The sequence below is a fragment of the Balaenoptera acutorostrata genome, chromosome 9, assembly GCF_949987535.1.
Source record: "Balaenoptera acutorostrata chromosome 9, mBalAcu1.1, whole genome shotgun sequence".
Classification (NCBI taxonomy): Eukaryota; Metazoa; Chordata; class Mammalia; order Artiodactyla; family Balaenopteridae; genus Balaenoptera; species Balaenoptera acutorostrata.
This window is the reverse complement of record NC_080072.1, coordinates 38,137,787-38,156,818: the sequence shown is the minus strand read 5'-3', so window position 1 is coordinate 38,156,818 and position 19,032 is coordinate 38,137,787. Positions and strand designations below refer to the sequence as shown.

The 19,032-nt window shown below is 43.3% G+C and overlaps 1 protein-coding gene across 8 annotated transcripts in view; it reads left to right on the top strand.

Annotated features, from left to right (window-relative positions):
• NAV2 (neuron navigator 2) overlaps positions 1–19,032 on the top strand; it is a 398,333-nt gene that overhangs the window by 143,453 nt on the left and 235,848 nt on the right. For all 8 annotated transcript variants that reach the window (XR_009009169.1, XM_057552146.1, XM_057552147.1 and 5 more), the window contains exon 4: positions 18,709–18,781. Coding sequence is in view for 7 of the 8 variants with exons in the window: in XM_057552146.1 (XP_057408129.1) it covers positions 18,709–18,781 (73 nt within the window). In the remaining variant the exon portion in view is untranslated. The remainder of the gene's footprint in view (positions 1–18,708; positions 18,782–19,032) is intronic.

Sequence of the window (19,032 nt, the reverse complement as noted above, 5' to 3'; positions counted from 1 at the left end):
TGAAGAGAGCACATTAGACTGTCATTCCCTTCTCTGTTGACAAGTCACATATTTCCTAACTATTAACTTGTGCATTAAAAAGGCTTTTCATATTCAAAAAGTAGGCACCAGTGTGGTAGGCTGAACAATGGACCCCCAAAGACATCGACATTCTAATCCTCGGAACCTGTGAATATGTTCTCTTAAATGACAAAGGGGACTTTGCAGAGGTGATTAAGTTAGGGATTTTGAGAAAGGAAGATTATCCTGGATTATCTAGGCAGACCCAATGTGATCACAAGGATCCTTCTAAGAGGGAGGCAGGAAGGTGAGAGAGAGAAGATGTGACCGTGGAACATGGAAGCAGGTCAGAGGAGAGAGAGGAAGAGAGGGAGGGAACATGGGGAGTGTGGGGGAAGGGGAGAGGGAGAGAATGAATGAGAGAGAATGAGGTTGGAAGATGCTACTTGGCTGGCTTTGAAGATGGAAGAATGGGCCATGAGCCAAGGAATGCAGGTGGCCTCCAGAGCTAATAAAAAAGACAAGGGGACAGATTCTCCCCTAGAGCTTCCGGAGTAGATGCAGCCCTGCGGACTCCTTGATTTAGCCCACTGAAACTGATTTTGGACTTCTTTTTTTGTTGTTTAATTTTTATTGGAGCATAGTTGAGCCACTCAGTTATACATATACATATATCCACTCTTTTTTAGATTCTTTTCCCATAGAGGCCGTTACAGAGTATTGAGTAGAGTTCCCTGTGCTATACAGTAGGTCCTTATTAGATATCTATTTCATATACAGTGGTGTGTGATTTTGGACTTCTGACCTCCCAGAATTTTTTTTTTTTCGATCCCCAACTGGGGATCGAACCTGTGTCCCCTGCAGTGGAAGCATGGAGTCTTAACCACTGGACAGCCAGGAAAGTCCTTTTTTTTTTTTTCCTCCCAGAATTTTAAGATAATAAATTTATGTTGTGTTAAGCTACTAAGTTTGTGGTCATTTGTTACAGCAGCAGTAGGAAACTAATACACTCTGGGATTCAAGCAAAGTAACTCTGACTGTATTAGCAAGCTGTTCAGGTTTATAGCAGAGGCTCATTTTGCCACTGTGTGCCTGTTAAGTTTCTGAGTTGACTGGAAGTTGCCTCCCTTGATAGAACACTTTGGAATGGAGTTTTGCACATCTGTACATTTACTGCAGGTCATTGCAAGGAAGTGTGCGGAGACAGAGGCCCACATTTAGTTTCCAGCGCTGTGACCATATCATGGGCTGCCTCAGATACTGAGCTCAGATACTGGGAGTGGCAAGTGCCATTTCATCTATTATTTAGAAGTGGATACATGGTATTCCTGATGTGAATGTAAACTCAGGAGTAAGTACTATGCTCCCTAACTGATGTGTGTTTGTCTTGTAATTAATACGACATTTAAGCACACTTTATGAGAGACTTATATTTCACATGCTAGGTAATCCCGTCAAAGCTTTGTAGTACATATAGCGTGGTTTTTTTATCTTTTAGTTCAATGAAAAGCTCCATATTTCCAGCACCTGGCCTAGTGCTAGGTACATTGGAAATGCTCAGCTAATCTTTCTCAGATGAATGAGCCAAACAATAAATGGTCCAGCCGTCTGGGAGCTTCCCAGAGAGTGGGGCGATGGTACCCGTCAAGGTTTCATATGTGAAATACTAAGCACTTTAAAATGCTATCAAGAAACTTAAGTAATCCGGTGGTTTCCCTGGTGGCGCAGTGGTTGGGAGTCTGCCTGCCAATGCAGGGGACACGGGCTCGAGCCCTGGTCTGGGAGGATCCCACATGCCGTGGAGCGACTGGGCCCGTGAGCCACAATTGCTGAACCTGCGCATCTGGAGCCTGTGCTCCGCAACAAGAGAGGCCGCCATAGTGAGAGGCCCACGCACCGCGATGAAGAGTGGCCCCCGCTTGCCACAGCTGGAGAAGGCCCTCGCACAGAAACGAAGACCCAACACAGCCATAAATAAATAAATAAAATTTTAAAAAAAGAAAAACTTAAGTAATCCTAAACCAAGAAATTCCCAAATCCAATCTTTTATAAAAGTGTATGGAAGTGATACCATGATAACAGATTATTTTCATTAATAAAGGAAGGAGTGTTTGGAGGTTTGGCAAAACCTCCTGTAGCCACTGGGCTCCAGCTTTAGTGAGTAGGAGAATCACCTGGAGGGCTTGTTCGAACAGTGCTGGGCGCCGCCCCCCCCCAGAGTTCCTGGTGCAGTAGGTCCGGGAAGGAGCTGGAGAATTTGCATTTGTAACAAGCTCTTGCGTGATGCTGATGCTTCTGGTTCGGTGACCTTACTTTGCCGACCGTATCTTAGAGCCGAGTTAAAAACAAAACTTCTTTTGGGATATGGCTGTGCAAATATGCATTTAAACATCTATCAGTTTGCAAAGTTCTTTAAATTTTTAAAAATTAATCTCTCTAAAGGTTTATTTAATTTTAACTATTTTTTTAGGAACACATGTATTTTTGATTGAGGTATAATTCACAATTCATATCAGGTGTACAAACATAATGATTTGACATTTGTATATGTTGTGAAGTGATCACCACAATAAGGTTTAACTAAATATTTTGAATGAACCAATCAGTTTACTTTTTGGAAGGATGAGGACGCCTTAGACATCCTCTTGTCTGAGAACTGTGGTAAGTTCTAAGTTGATAGGATCTGAATTGTGTCTGCAGCTGTGGTCTTGGAGTTTGCAAGTGTCTTCTCTACCTCTTCCAGTTCACTTAAGCTCTGTGACCCTTGGTTTCCTCCATTGAAAATCCAGGTGATAATCCTTTAGCACATTGTCCTTAACTGCCTGCATCCCACCAGACGTTAACTTCTTTGAGGGCGGGGTCTCATCTCTCCATCTGCCCATACCACCTGACATCTGTTGGATGCTCAGGGAGTATTAACTGAAGAAATCCCCATTACACCTACTTTGAAACTGAGGCATTTTGAGTGGCAACATGTGGTGCCCCGTAAGGTTAAAGAGCTTAGCAAGTATGTGGATGGGTGGGGAGAGAATAGCTTCAGATCTTGAGCTGAAAGAGAAATTGGATGGTGATTTATAACCATGTAGATTGTGGTTTATATAAAAGCCATCTGGCTTCATGCTTGGATCCATCTCCCTGCATATGTCTTCATGGGGTTCTTATGTTTCAGCCTAGCATCAAAGGGGTGTTTTGGTATGCATCTTTGTTTTTTATTTTTTATTTTTTTCCCATGAACTAGAACTTAGCAAGGAATTCCTGTTGGCACTTTGGTAAGGCATAGTTAGCCTGTGGTGTCTGCGTGTTGGGAACTGGTCAGTAGGTGAACGCCAGTGTGCTCACTTAAGCAAAGAGAAGAGAACAGTGGCCAACAAGCTGAGTTCAGGTCCCAAAAGACCTTTTAAAACAAAAACTAAACAGCTGCCAACCATTAGATGAAAATCAATATACTTCACAAACAATGATCTTCCAGCTTTTTTAAGGAAAAAAATGGCAGTACTGGATTGGCACTCCACAGGCAACAATTGGCTAAAACTGGATAGCAGCTGTCCTCTTTAGGTAGATGTAGACTGCGTTAGTCATACTCCCCACCATTCCCTATTGTCTTATACCCAGCCTCTTTTACTTAGTTTTTCCCTGCCTACCCCCTGCACACATTTGAGGTTTTTGACCCCCAAACCATTGTATTCTTATAAGTATCATGAACTTCCTCAGGAATCCTAAACACTGGCATATGGTAGTTTGAAAAATCCCTGTTATGGGAGCATTTCAACATCAAAATAATGCCTGTAATGTTTATATTGGTTTAAATAATTCCTGCCCTAGAAGATTTCAAACATTATAAAAGAACATAAATATCTTCCACAAAACGTGTCCAGAAGGATGTGGGAGAAGTCACTCCTTCCTCTGCAAAGTGCCCTTTGTCTTTCTGATGTAATGATTGGGTTTAGTTTCGATGGATTGATTACCTGCCTTGTCTTACTACTGGAGGGCCAGGGAAATGACAAAACGGGGTGATCATTTTTCTCCCCCTCAGCAATAGTGAAGCTGTTGCTGCTCAGTTGTTAATGCCCCATGTTTGTGTAGACTTCAGAGCTTACAAAACACTTTCCAGTAAGTGTTCGTGTTGCAACTGTGCCATTTTAAACCGTGATTTTAGGAAGGCACTTTAACACTATGCCTCCATTTCCCCATCGAGAGAGTGATGATAATACCTACCTTATCGGGGCTTCCCTGGTGGCGCAGTAGTTAAGAATCCGCCTGCCAATGCAGGGGACACCAGTTCAAGCCCTGGTCCGGGTGGATCCCACATGCTGCGGAGCAACTAAGCCCGTGTGCCGCAACTACGGAGCCTGGGCTCTAGAACACGTGTGCCACAACTACTGAAGCCTGTGCGCCTAGAGCCTGTACTCGGCAACAAGAGAAACCTGCCCATCACAACGAAGAGTAGCCCCCGCTCGCCGCAACTAGAGAAAGCCTGCGCGCAGCAATGAGGACCCAACATAGCCAAAAGTAAATGTAAAAAAGAAAAAAAAAAAACCTACCTTATCTAACTGAAAGGTGAAAAATAACTGAAATAATAATGTACGGAAAAGAATCTAGCCCAGTGTTTCATGTTTTCTAAGAGTGTAAATATTAGTTTCTTGGGAGGGATAAGAAAATGATAATTATCCCCATTTTACTGAAAGGAAAACTGAGGCTTGGGGAAATTAAGTACCTTGCTCAAAGAGAGCCAAGGAGCTCTGAGAAACCTATGGTTCCCCAGACTTCACCTCTGGTCCTGGGAAATCCTTGATTTCCATCTCCCCTTTTAAAATTTCCTCTTTGTGATGGTGCCGTCACAATGCCGATGACGACCCTGTGGCATGAGTTGGCTTTTCCTACGGAGTAGATTCCCACATTGGTGCGAATGTGGTAACAGTCACGTAGAGTTGCATAGGGTGGCAGAACCTGACGAAAATCTCATCTTTCTCACACTTTCCCCTGAAGGAACAGGAAGGCAAGAGGAGAAGGGTAGGTGACCTGGGTTACCCTTCACTATTGTGAAGGACGACTAGTGCTTGCCTTTTATGGGAAGTTTTGAGATGAATCAGCTTGGAATGAAAGTCTTGCCCTGCCCCACTTTGCTCCTATAAGGGGATAGTGCAGAAGAAATTCTTAGAACTGAAGCAAAGGGCCTTTGAGGGCTTAGCTTGTGAATGGGGTGTTTCTTCTGACTTTATATAAATAAACCAAAGTGTATCATCATCAGTATTTTGAAACTCCTTTGAGAGACACTTGCAGAGATTTGATTCTGAGTTTCAGAATTTACAGATGCTTTGTTTATCAGTGGCTATAGAATGCTCTATTTTTATGATCACCTGGCAGTATAATTTTAGCTTTTGGAGGGAAGCATCTTCCTAATATATTGATAATAGGTAGAACCATATGAAATGGCCAGTATGTAATCATTTTTACCTACAAAAATGGCAATTTTATCTGGTTCAACTGAATACTTGACAAGGATGGAATGAGTAACAGGTTTGCATTATATACAAGAATTGTCACTATTTCTTCACAGGTGCGTTAGCGATCTTGTAGCCTTGGGAATCTCAAGGATATCCTGTAATAAAGACCTTCCTTGTCTTGTTTGTTCTCCTCTTTCAGTGACTTTGACCACACCTCTGACATTCTGGCTGTGGCAGTAAGTAGAGTTGAGAGTTACTTTAATTCTTGATGATATTCTTAATTACTTTTAATCTCATATAATTTTTGGTTGGCAAGTAGCTCTTTGCCTTGATCGCAGATTTTGGAATTTGAAACTATTGGCCAAATATAGTTTCTTGGTGTATTTTGTGTACTACTTGGAAAATCTCCCAAATTCTATATTAATGTCCACTAGGAGGCTCAACTCTTTAGCTATACCTACAAACAGCTTTTGAAATTAAAAAATGGATTGAAGTGTAAGGTATGTGAAAGGTCCTAGTATTATGCCTGGCATATGATAATTGTTAGCAACATCTGGAATTAGACTGTAAACAATGGTGATTTTTTTTTTTTTTTTCTTGCCCACACTGAATGGCTTGTGGGATCTTAGTTCCCCAACCAGGGATTGAACCCAGGCCCTCGCAGTGAAAGCGTGGAGTCCTAACCACTGGATTACCGGGGAATTCCCAAATATGCCATTTCTTTTTTTTTTTTTTTTTAATGGTGATTTTTGAATTACATCTCCTTTAGAAATTAATACTACAGGTGATACATACAAGGAGAGGATAATAGAACAGTTGGCTTCCTTCCGGCCATCATCACAGTGAGAGAGCAAAGTCTTATAGGATCCTGAGTTGAGTATTAAAGCATTTAAATTTACCTGCTTGGCTTTACTTCCCTGGTTACCAGTGCTGCCAGGATGCATCTTGCACTTAGGTACATCATGCTATCCTTGGAATTGTGGGGTAGGAATCCATGGATCAGCTACTCACGACCGACCCGGAAGGACCATGAGCTGCAGACATTGGCAAGTTGGCTGAGCCACAAAACTGAGTTTTACAGGCTGATGTGAGGGAACTGGTCACCAAGCTGGTGGGCCAAGTGTAACTCTTGGCCTTCATCTACAGATTAATTATCCCATTACCCTGTTCTTTTATATGTGTTGGTTTTGTGGGTGAAATGATAGATTCTAGTGGTATCTCCAAAACTGAGGATTTACTGCACTCTTGGGGTGTATCAGGGATCTGCTGTTTTGCTTTATTTTGCATTTATGTCCTGCTGCCTCTTGAAGACTTTGTGGTGGCTTATGGATTAAAGCATGGAAATATGGCAAAAATACAAAAAGCACCCAGACCTTCTAAAAAGATCCCAGTGAGTCAGTGTCAGGCTTTCAAGTAGGTGAGCTGATAGGTCTAAGTTAGCCTGTATCACCTTTGTTTAGTGGGGTGGTATTTGCTTAAAGTCTGCTCTTGCTCAGGAGGCTGTCTTTTCCACAAGGGAAACACCACACTGTCTCATCACCACTGTTTCCCCTTCCGCTAGAGCAGGGCCTGGGAGAGAGTAAATACTCAATCATCACTTTTCCAGGAATGAATGAGGCTGCCAAGTCCCAGTTCGTCCCTGGGTGAAATTCTTCGACAAGCACTGCTCTTCCCCGTTCGTTCAAGAGGCAGTTGTGTGTTTGGGGTCTAGAAGTTGGAATCTGAGTTTGTATCCTTCTCTGTAGGTGAAGCCAGAAGTTTTCTGCAAAAAAAAAAAATGTTTGATTCTTCTTAACAAAACTACTTGTCTAAGGCTTAGGGTTTCCTATGTAACTTAGCAGAGGAGACTTTGACCTGAGAGCTTTTTAGATAGAAAATACTGATTCCAACAGGCTCAAAGTGAATTCGAGCTTCAAGGAGCCCATTCATAGGCTGTACTAGTGTCATAATTTAGTGGATCTCAGGATGTCTCACAACTCCAAATGATCTTTTGCTTTCGGAAGATGCCATGGGTGTCTAGTACTCTGCCATTATGGGATTGTGTGAAGAGCTTTTTTTTTTTCTTTTTAACATCTTTATTGGAGTATAATTGCTTTACAATGTTGTGTTAGTTTCTGCTGTATAACAAAGTGAATCAGCTATATGCATATGTTTATCCCCATACCCCCTCCCTCTTGCATCTCCCTCCCACCCTCCTTATCCCACCCCTCTAGGTGGTCACAAAGCACGAGCTGATCTCCCTGTGCTATGCGGCTGCTTCCCACTAGCTATTTATTTTACATTTGGTAGTGTATATATGTCAGTGTTACTCTCTCACTTTGTCCCACCTTACCCTTCCCCCTCCCTGTGTCCTCAAGTCCATTCTCTACATCTGTGTCTTTATTCCTGTCCTGCCCTTAGGTTCATCAGAACCATTTTTTTTTAGATTCCATATATATGTGTTACCATACAGTATTTGTTTTTCTCTTTCTGACTTAACTTCACTCTGTATGACAGACTCTAGGTCCATCCACCTCATTACAAATAACTCAATTTCGTTTCTTTTTATGGCTGAGTAATATTCCATTGTATATATGTGCCACATCTTCTTTATCCATTCATATGTCAATGGACACTTAGGTTGCTTCCATGTCCTGGCTATTGTAAATAGAGCTGCAGTGAACATTGTGGTACATGTATCTTTTTGAATTATGGTTTTCTCAGGGTATATGCCCAGTAGTGGGATTGCTGTGTTATATGGTAGTTCTATTTTTAGTTTTTTAAGGAACCTCCATACTGTTCTCCATAGTGGCTGTATCAATTTACATTCCCACCAACAGTACAAGAGGGTTTCCTTTTCTCCACACCCTCTCCAGCATTTATTCTTTGTAGATTTTCTGATGATGGCCATTCTGACCGGTGTGAGGTGATACCTCATTGTAGTTCTGATTTGCATTTCCCTAATGATTAGTGATGTTGAGCATCCTTTCATGTGTTTGTTGGCAATCTGTATATCTTCTTTGGAGAAATGTCTATTTAGGTCTTCTGCCCATTTTTGGATCGGGTTGTTTGTTTTTTTGATATTGAGCTTCATGAGCTGCTTGTATATTTTGGAGATTAATCCTTTGTCACTTGTTTCGTTTGCAAATATTTTCTCCCATTCGGAGGGTTGTCTTTCGTCTTGTTTATGGTTTCCTTTGCTGTGCAAAAGCTTTTAAGTTTCATTAGGTCCCATTTGTTTACTTTTGTTTTTATTTCCATTTCTCTAAGAGGTGGGTCACAAAGGATTTTGCTGTGATTTATGTCATAGAGTGTTCTGCCTATGTTTTCCTCTAAGAGTTTTATAGTGTCTGGCCTTACATTTAGGTCTTTAATCCATTTTGAATTTATTTTTGTGTATGGTGTTAGGAAGTGTTCTAATTTCGTTATTTTACATGTAGCTGTCCAGTTTTCCCAGCACCACTTATTGAAGAGACTGTCTTTTCTCCATTGTATATCCTTGCCTCCTATGTCATAGCTTAGTTGACCATAGGTGCGTGGGTTTATCTCTGGGCTTTCTGTCCTGTTCCATTGATCTATATTTCTGTTTTTGTGCCAGTACCATATTGTCTTGATTACTGTAGCTTTGTAGTATAGTCTGAAGTCAGGGGGTCTCATTCCTCCAGCTCCGTTTTTTTCCCTCAAGACTGCTTTGGCTATTCGGGATCTTTTGTGTCTCCATACAAATTTTAAGATTTTTGGTTCTAGTTCTGTAAAAATTGCCATTGGTAGTTTGATAAGGATTGCATTGAACCTGTAGATTGCTTTGGGTAGTATAGTCATTTTCACAATATTGATTCTTCCAATCCAAGAACATGGTATATCTCTCGATCTGTTGGTATCATCTTTAATTTCTTTCATCAGTGTCTTATAGTTTTCGGCATACAGGTCTTTTGTCTCCCTAGGTAGGTTTATTCCTAGGTATTTTATTCTTTTTGTTGCAATGGTAAATGGGAGTGTTTCCTTAATTTCTCTTTCAGATTTTTCATCATTAGTGTATAGGTATGCAAGAGATTTCTATGCATTAATTTTGTATCCTGCTACTCTACCAAATTCATTGATTAGCTCTAGTTATTTTCTGGTAGCATCTTTAGGATTCTCTATGTATAGTATCATGTCATCTGCAAACAGTGACAGTTTTACTTCTTCTTTTCTGACTTGGATTCCTTTTATTTCTTTTTCTTCTCTGATTGCTGTAGCTAAAGCTTCCAAAACTATGCTGAATAATAGTGGTGAGAGTGGGCAACCTTGTCTTGTTCCTGATCTTAGAAGAAATGGTTTCAGTTTTTCACCATTGAGAATGATGTTGGCTGTGGGTTTGTCATGTATGGCCTTTATTATGTTGATGTAGGTTCCCTCTATGCCTACTTTCTGGAGAGTTTTTATCATAAATGGGTGTTGAATTTTGTCAAAAGCTTTTTCTGCATCTAATGAGATGATCATATGGTTTTTCTCCTTCAATTTGTTAATATGGTGTATCACATTGATTGATTTACATATACTGAAGAATCCTTGCATTCCTGGGATAAACCCCACTTGATCGTGGTGTATGATCCTTTTAATGTGCTGTTGGATTCTGTTTGCTATTTTGTTGAGGATTTTTGCATCTATGTTCATCAGAGATATTGGCCTGTAGTTTTCTTTTTTTGTGATATTTTTGTCTGGTTTTGGTATCAGGGTGATGGTGGCCTTGTAGAATGAATTTGGGAGTGTTCCTCCCTCTGCTATATTTTGGAAGAGTTTGAGAAGGATAGGTGTTAGCTGTGAAGAGCCTTTTTAAAGGTCTGTGTGAGGTACCACAAGACTCTTGACATATGTCAACTCATGTACTCTTCTAGTAATGCTATGAGATAGTTATCAGCATTCCTATATTACAGATGATGAATTTGAGGCTTGAAGCAGTTAATAATTTTCTTAGGGTTTTGTGGGTAGTTTCTAAGGGAACCAGAATCTAGTGTGGAGTTCAGTATCTGTATCAACATATACTGTTCCTTAATAATTGTGATGGAATACAAGTACCTCCGGGTGAGGTGACATGTTGGGAGGCTAGTAGCAGGCCCTTCTGCCTTGGTGTGAATTGGTTTATCAGCATCTTTTCAAGAGAGGGGTTGCACATCAGGTGATGGAGAGGAAAACCCAGGAGGAGGAATGGAAGGCAGACCAGATAAGCTTGTTTAATTCTCTGTTTTGCCAGAGGCCGACCCCAGACACAGCTTTGAGCATGTCATGGCCTGAGCATTATTGACCAGGGACATTCATATCAGAATTGACAACACAGTAACAAAAACTGCCAGTTATTGGGCACCTACTAAGTACCATACACATATCCTCTCATATGATAACCACCACCACCTTGAGTGGTAGGTGTTATAATGCCCATTTTACAGATCAGGTCACTAATCAGGTTAAATTGCTGATGATCATAATTCAGTAAATGGCAGAATCAGGATTTGAACCCAGATCTGTCTGACCCTTTGTTATCCTGTAAATATCACTCTTTAGCCCTGTTCACTCCCCTTTTAGCATCTGTGTCAGCTCCTAATGGAGGCCTCCACTTGGAATAATCCCTTTTGGGAGTGCTAGGACGTTTGGGATCATTACTCTGAAATTGCAGGAGGAGAAATGACGTGCAGAATGCTGTGCTGAACGAACATGCACAAGGGCATCCTTTGGGCCTTTCCAATGATGTTGTTCCCCGGTGGAGTTTTCACCCTCAGAAGGACTGCTGTATCCAAAAGCAGGTACTCTGCAGAGTTCAACTGTAGGCCTCTATTCTGGGAGCCTCCAGAGTGAGGACTGGCTTTGCGAAGTTAGCCACAGCTCCCCTTCCAGGTCTCTCTCTTTGTTTCAAGGGAAAAATCGAGAAGTCAGAAAATAATAGGGAAATGAAACATTCTAGGCAGTAGGAAGCAAAGTGGAAAAAGATAGTCACTGGAGGAATTTGAGATTCTTGTTTTCAACTTTTTTTCTCCTCTAGAGAGACTCTTTTTGTATCCATATGGACTTACCCATTTGCTGTAACAGCAGAGAGACTCCTATAAAATTTTTTTGAAAAGGAATTCTTGACAACATCTTGGAAAGCCTAAGTTATAAATATCATAAAAGATAAGGAGGATAACATTGCCAAATTAAAGGAAGGAGTCGGGCAAGGCACTAAAGCAGCACGAGAAACAGTCTGACAGAGCGATCAAGCTCCATCCAGCCCCCGAGTCCCACGTTCTTAAGCTTTCTGTTTCAAAGCCACCAAGAGAGCTAGAGATGACTTTCTGAAATCTTTGATGCTTGAATGGCCAGAGCTGGGACAGAGCCCCTGGTATGGAGCCCCTTGTACTACCGGCCAAAGATGGCTTTATGTGTCTGTCAAGTAAGCAACAGCATGTGGGGCTTACAAGGAAAGATGCTCCTGAACGTTTCCCCACCTGGGCGGATATGAAGCACCAGCATACATTTCCCTTTTTCTGGGGTCCCCTTCTAAAATTAAAACTACAGTGTCTGGGCCCTGCGTGCTCTGTCCTGTGGTGATGTGCATCTCCAGGACCATACTGTGACCCATGACCATGTAAGTGACCATATGATGCTGCTGGACCCCAACACTGACATAGGTAGAGAAAAAAGTGAAGCTGGAAAATCATGCATCAGGTCGTGGTCCCTAGGAATGCAGAGCAAAAAGACAACACTGGTGAGACAGGCATTTCAGAGGGCAGTTCCCCAAAGTACATTTTGGTTTGGTTTCATGGTTGGATTTCTTGTTTTTATTTTTTTCTTCTATTCTATTTTTATTTTTGGAAAGTGTCAGGGGAAGGAGTGTCAGGAGAGCATGGAGGCTTGTTAGATAGGAAACAGACTTCCTAGTACATGTGACCACAGATGCTGCCCTACCCTTCCCATCCCTCCCTGTCTCGGTGCCCAGCCCGGATGTCACTGGAGCCCCACCTTGAAGGCACTGCTTGATCCATCCCTAACACAACATAGCCCATCCTGCAACTTTTGGACCAGAAGGGCTTGGCCTGGCTGCTGTTGCCATGGTAATGGAGTGTCAAGGCTTCCTTAAGAACAGGAAGGACCCATCCCTTCTCTCCTTTTCCACATCAGCTCCTGAATATGGCCCAGCACTCTGCTTTTGCTCTGTGTCCTCTCTCATTGCTTTTCTCCTTTGCTCACTGGCCTCCAGTCATGCCAGCTCTTTTGGTTCCCAGAATATGCTGGGCTGGCTGCATCCTGCATGAAAGCTTTCCAGCCTTAGGTCCCCTGTGATGGGGATGTTCTTCTCTTCTCCACTCTCGGTGCCTAGCTCACTCTTACGTCTCAGCTCAAATTTCCCTTCATTCAACAGACATTCTCGAGTACCTACCATGCTCCCCATGCTCTTCTAGGTGCTTGGAGCTACGTCAGTGAACAGAACAGACAAAAAGCCCTGTCTCTGTGGACCAACTTGCTATCTCTTCCTTAAATTCTTACCTGACTCCCCATCCCCCCAGGCTAGATCCTGTCCTTTAGTACATGACAGATGCTATTGGTGTACTGTTTATCTAGTGCCAGTTCCCCTACGTTAGACTGTAGGTTCTAGAGGTCAGGGATTATGTCTCTTTTATTCACCACTGTATACTCAGTACCAACACATTTCCTAACACCCAGAAGGTGCTCAGTAAATATGGATGAAGAAATGGATAAGTGAATGGATGAATGATAATTGTTTTTGTTGACAAGTAGCAATAGCAGGTGTGAAGATCACACACACTTCTGGGAGGAAGTTGTTTGTATTGACAAGAGGCTCAAGAAGAAGCTACACTGTGCTTTTACTGTCCCTAGAACTTGCAAGTTCTCGCTCAGCCTTGTCTGGGGTCTAGGTCTCCCACTACATAAGCTCTAGGCGTTTTCATGATTTTTTTTAAATGGCTGTGACCATGCCTGACTTTAATGCAGCATCTGTTTGCCTCCCTTCCAATTTCATCTTCTCAGGAAGGAGACCTTCAAGGGGTGCGGTGACAAACTCCGAACTCCTAAAAACTAGCACCCCATTTACTCGTTATGCCCAGAGCCCCATCTTCCCCTGGGCTGCGATAGTGCCGGTAGAGATGGTCTTCGTCTGCATTAATCATTTTCATGAGCTTTGCACTCAGCTACACTGGTATTCAGAGAAAAATGCTACCATGACAACTGCCACAACAGATGGTATTTGATCAGTCTCTAAGCTACCAAGGAGATATACAGCAGTGCTTCTGAGGTTTGCATATTTTATGTTATCATGAGACCCAGTCCAGCCTTAATCATGATTGAAATGTGAAGTTTTCCGTTTGCCTCTGATCCCCCCTCCCTTCTCTTTCCAGTTGTTTGCCATTTGTTTTGATTTTCCTTGCTCTGTGCCTGGCCTGTTTGGGGATATATTTCTGGATGTGGGAGACATAGGCTACAACATACATGGTCCGTGGAAGTTGCCCTGCAGGTCTGAAGTTTAGAGACTGTTGAGAAGCTATTCAACTTTGGGATGGAGAGCCTGGCTGAGAGTGGGAGAAAGGCTTACTTGCAGCCTTTCTCTCTTGGATGTTCATGGACCACACAGGGTTGAGGCCACATATGGCCCCAAACAAAGGGAAACTCTGGGAAGTACATCTTGGTCTTGGTTTGTCCCCTTACTCCGCCCACTCCTCCATCCAGCTCCTTTCTGCTCCCAGGGTCTCCGGTGTTGTGGTCCCCCTTCTCAGCTTCCTGCCTTCACCCCAGCTAGCACTGCAAACTCCAGGAGCTTGATCCCAGAGCTCTTGGACCCATTTCTATGACAACAACTACAACAGCCTTCTCACCCAGTGCCCCTCCCCACCCATCAGCAACACTGGAATGTCAGACTTTGCACAGATTTTTTTTTCAGCTAATTTTGGAAAGTAGTTTATATTGGCTGCTATGTGTTAATGAACAACTTTCGTTGTATTTACATACTTTGCTGGTGAAGAGTCTTTTCCTTCACTCTGCCTCTCAACTTTAACAGGATTCTCATCTTGCACTGCATGTCTGGATCCCATATGAGCCATGAGCCTCGTTAAAGATGGGCACTAGGACCTCACTGTGCTGTGCTGAGTGCCCCAGGGTCCTGCCACCGTCCTGTCCCCTCCAGGGATGTGGTGGGAGTTTGCAACCTCAGTCGTCCTGGACGGATTGTTTACCTGAACAGTATTTATAAGAAAACCTTAAGGTGAATTTGAATCACAAGAGAGCGTGGATCAAAGAAACCTTCTCCTCTTCTGATCTCATTCCAAGTGAAGCGGGAGGTTGGAATCCACATCTGACCCTATGCTGCTTCCCAGCCCCGTGCCCTTCCTGGGGTGCAGATGAAAAGAGCGTGGGTCTCCGCCGCCTTGTCGGGAGTGATTTTTAGCCTTAATGGAACATTATTAAACAGTGGATTTGAAACTTGAGGAATGTTTTTTGAACTCCTCTGTGAGCAGAGAATTCATGGTAGAGGGGAAAAAATTCAAGGCGCTTGATGGGCTTATGAATCGTCTTTTAAATGATGACCCAAGTTCTTACTTTCAGGTTTTACATTTTCTGGGAGTGCAATCTGGCCATCTGGATAGTGTTCCCTGTTTCATCTCCTCTTTAGGAGAAAGCATTCCTAGTGCCCTTAGGTCTCCTCCTTCACCTGATGTAGGGAGATCGTAGTGCTTCCCTTGTTTATATGCTCTGATTCTCCTGGAAATGGACGGGAGTCAGGGGGTGTATGTCGAGTGGCTCTGTGGACCCTAAAGAGAAGGATTATGTAAATGTGGGCTCCTGGACTGGGGGGAAGACTCTGGACCAACACTGTCCAAAGAATCGAGCACAGTGCCTGGCACAGAGCAGACATCCGCACAATGATGTTGACTGAGTGATTGAAAGAATCACATCCCTCAGGTTTCTCACCCTTGGCACTGCTGACGTTTGGGGTTGGACAATTCTTTGTTGGGAGGGAACTGTTGTGTGCCTTGGAGGGTGTTTAGCAGCGTCCTTGGCCTCTGCTCACTAGATATCAGTTTCCCTCAGTGTTGTGACAACCCAAAATGTGGCCAGATGCCCCCTGGGGGGCAAAATCTTCTTCCTTTCCCAGTCTCCCTTACTCAGCAAAGAACTATTGATCAAAATTATGAAATTGGTTGACAGAATGATAGGACTGTAACCAAAATCAACAAGAGAGGAAATATTCTAGGTAACCTGTTTATAATTATTTCTCCCCTTAACAGAATTTAACATTTAAAAAGAAAGCCCCATGGGTGAATTGAAATGTACCAAGGGTAGCCTTGCAAGAAGAAATTGCCATGGACTTTATTTTTTTTTAATTTATTATTATTTATTTATTTTTGGCTGCATTGGGTCTTCGTTGCTGCCTGCGGGCTTTCTCTAGTTGCGTCAAGCCAGGGCTACTCTTCGTTGCGGTGCACGGGCTTCTCATTGAGGTGGCTTCTTTTGTTGTGGAGCACGGGCTCTAGGCGCGCAGGCTTCAGTAGTTGTGGCACGCAGGCTCAGTAGTTGTGGCGCATGGGCTCTAGAATGCAGGCTCAGTAGTTGTGGCACACGGGCTCAGCAGTCATGGCGTGTGGGCTCTCTAGAGTGCAGACTCAGTAGTTGTGGCACACGGGCTCAGTAGTTGTGGCACATGGGCTCTAGACCGCAGGCTCAGTAGTTGTGGTGCACAGGCTTAGTTGCTCTGCGGCATGTGGGATCTTCCCAGACCAGGGATCGAACCCGTGTCCCCTGCATTGGCAGGCGGATTCTTAACCACTGCACCACCAGGAAAGTCCTACCATGGACTTTAAATGGTGCTACATACATCAAATGCTCCATAGATGTGACAAGGAAACGTACTTCATGCTCCTTGGAGGGAAAATTCTATAGAATTGCAGTGTTGTAGTAGAGCAGTGCTTTTCTTGAATATGTTGGCAGGTGTCCCTTTTTTTTGTATTTAGTGTCACACTGCCACACTGTTGCTGAAAAACTTAACCTACCCATGTCAGCCCACCTACATGACACTTCCCAGGATAAATATCAATACCAAGTGCACTATTTTTGATTTTGCATTAACAGATTCAGGGGTGGTCAGATTTCTCTTCTCATTTTCTATGGGGTCATAATTGCCAAAGCCTCCCTTCAGAGCCATGTGTAAGATATTATATTAGAAGAAGTAGGGTAGGGTCCTGTATAGCACAGGGTACTGTATTCAGTATCCTGTGATAAACCATAATGGAAAAGAATGTATATATAACTGAATCACTTTGCTGTACAGAGAAATTAACACAATATTGTAAATCAATTATACATCAATAAAATAAGTGTAAAAAAATAAAAAATAAACAATAAAAACATATACACACCAAAAAAAAAAAAATAGGATAGGATTATAGGAAGAGACAAGCGATAGAAGAGGAATTTTATAAGTTTACTGTGATTTAAATGCTAGTGCCTTTGTGTAGAGGCCACAAATCCTTTTGAGTGGTTTTGGTCTGTTACCACTGTATACAATATCATGAAATAAGGATTGGTATTTTCTCAAAAGCAGGGTTTTGTAATAGAGTGCAATAAAATTTAGAGAGATGATTTTTATTACACTTCTACATGGAAGCCAATTGCTCCAAAACACCTTGCACAGGGTCCTCCCAGCCATTCTCTTCTTTCTTCGTCCTCCCCCTCGCCCCCCTTCCCTCCAAGGTGGTAGCACTTGGTTGTCACTGTCAGTCATCCTGCGCTGGAAAGAAGAAAGGAGAGTTTAAAGCCATCTCATTTTTCCTCCCTCTTTGTAAGAAACGATTTTCTGCGATGGTGGCAGGCATAACGTGTAGCATCGGCATTTATTTCGTTTGTAGGAATTGCATTCTACCCCTTTTCTTAGAGATGAAACAATGTCTCCCAGATGAAGACCCTGGAAGGTGAGCTGTAAGCTGGGAAAGAGATTGGGAACCTGAGCTAAAAAATGTGAGGATGGAGTGACCTCAAGCTCAGGGTTGAGCGGATTCTTTTAGAATGGATGCAGTTTTATTCAGGTGTCCCTGAGCTTAATTTAACGTGTTTGGAAGCTGTGAAGACTGGGAGCAGAGAAGGAGAATGCCAGACATCAGGGGAGGGTGGACATGAACTTCAGGAAGACTGCCTTGGAGCCAGACTGTACTCAAATGAGAGCTCGTAAAATGGAGACACTTCACCCTGGGGCTCTGAAGGAGCCATCAGGATATTGCTTGGGGGAGGGGAGGGAGAAGGGTCACATGTACGCTGTGAAAGAGAGTCGTTTATGAGTTCACAACAAACCCCATGGGTCAAATACTGGTTGGAGTTCCTAAGCGTGTGGCTGGAGCCTGGGAAGTCGGGCGGGGGCTGAGGGGTTGCGGAGGTGAGGAAGATCTCCGCTGTGAAATGCAAACCGTGTGAAATCCAAAGTTCCCTGTGCCAAAGTCCAAGGCAGTTTCTCTTATTTTTGGTCACCGTTGACATGAATCGAGCCAGAACAGTTTCCTGTAGACCAAAAAATAATTAGCCCTGACAAGGGAAAGGTCTGAAGGCAAATCAGACCTTTGGGAATGGTCTAATTGCTCTTTCCTGAGGGCTGGACGTGAGCTTGCCCTTGGCCGTGCCCTTGGCCGTGGCATCAGCCCTGGAAAGCCTGGGAGGCCTCCCAGACCCTGGTGGGGTTGGGTCCCTTCTGCCACAGAAAACACAGAGGACAGAGAGGTTCGGTGAGTTTGCAGCTCTCCCCGTCCTCTGTGATGCCTGCCATCCTGAGAATTTTGTGAGTAAACACTACCCAGATTCCCACTGAGACGCCCATTCACTCTTTTTATGCTTGACTGCCCACCTCCTGGGGGCTGGGAAGTCTCTCCCAGCTGCTGGTAGGTGGAAGGGTCTCCTAACCTTGTCCCCACCTCTGTGTTTCTGGCAGCTGCTCAAGTGTTCAGGATAGCACTGGTGACAGTGATCAACACGAGAGCTCCAATTCCACCCTGGTTATTTTTGGCAGCCGTGAGCAATCCAAGGCCTTGACTTTTGGCGCTGTGTGTGGTTGGGATATTAGGTAGCCTTTTCCTGTGCAAGTACAGACAAAGGAGAGTACTGACCTGCATCCATCTATCCATCCGGTGTTTTCATGTCATTTTTTCCTCTTTGAGAACCTTAGCAAATGCACAATGAACCCTCTCTCTGACATAGACTTTTGTTCCTAGTAAGAGATGGCTCTGGAGAAGACTGAACATTTATTGAGTGTATATTGTTGTGTTTTTTTTTCCCCCCCTAGATTGAAAACATAGATGCCTGCTTGAATTTCCTGGCAGCTAAGGGAATAAACATCCAGGGGCTGTCTGCAGAAGGTGAGTCTGAGCACTTGTCATAAAGCTGCCCTTTCATCATTCGAAATGCCCACCTGTTACTTATTGATGACATTTTTAGCGTTAAGCCAAGGGGTGCTGGTGGGCTTTTCCGGTTTTGTCTCTTTCTGGCTTTGAGGCCACTCAATGCTTGTCTACACTTGAGGATGCCAACTTTTTGACAACCTAAAGAATCTCTCTGAGAGTGCCAATCCAACCGTGCCAGCCTTGTCGGCAAGACACGGAGGGAGCAG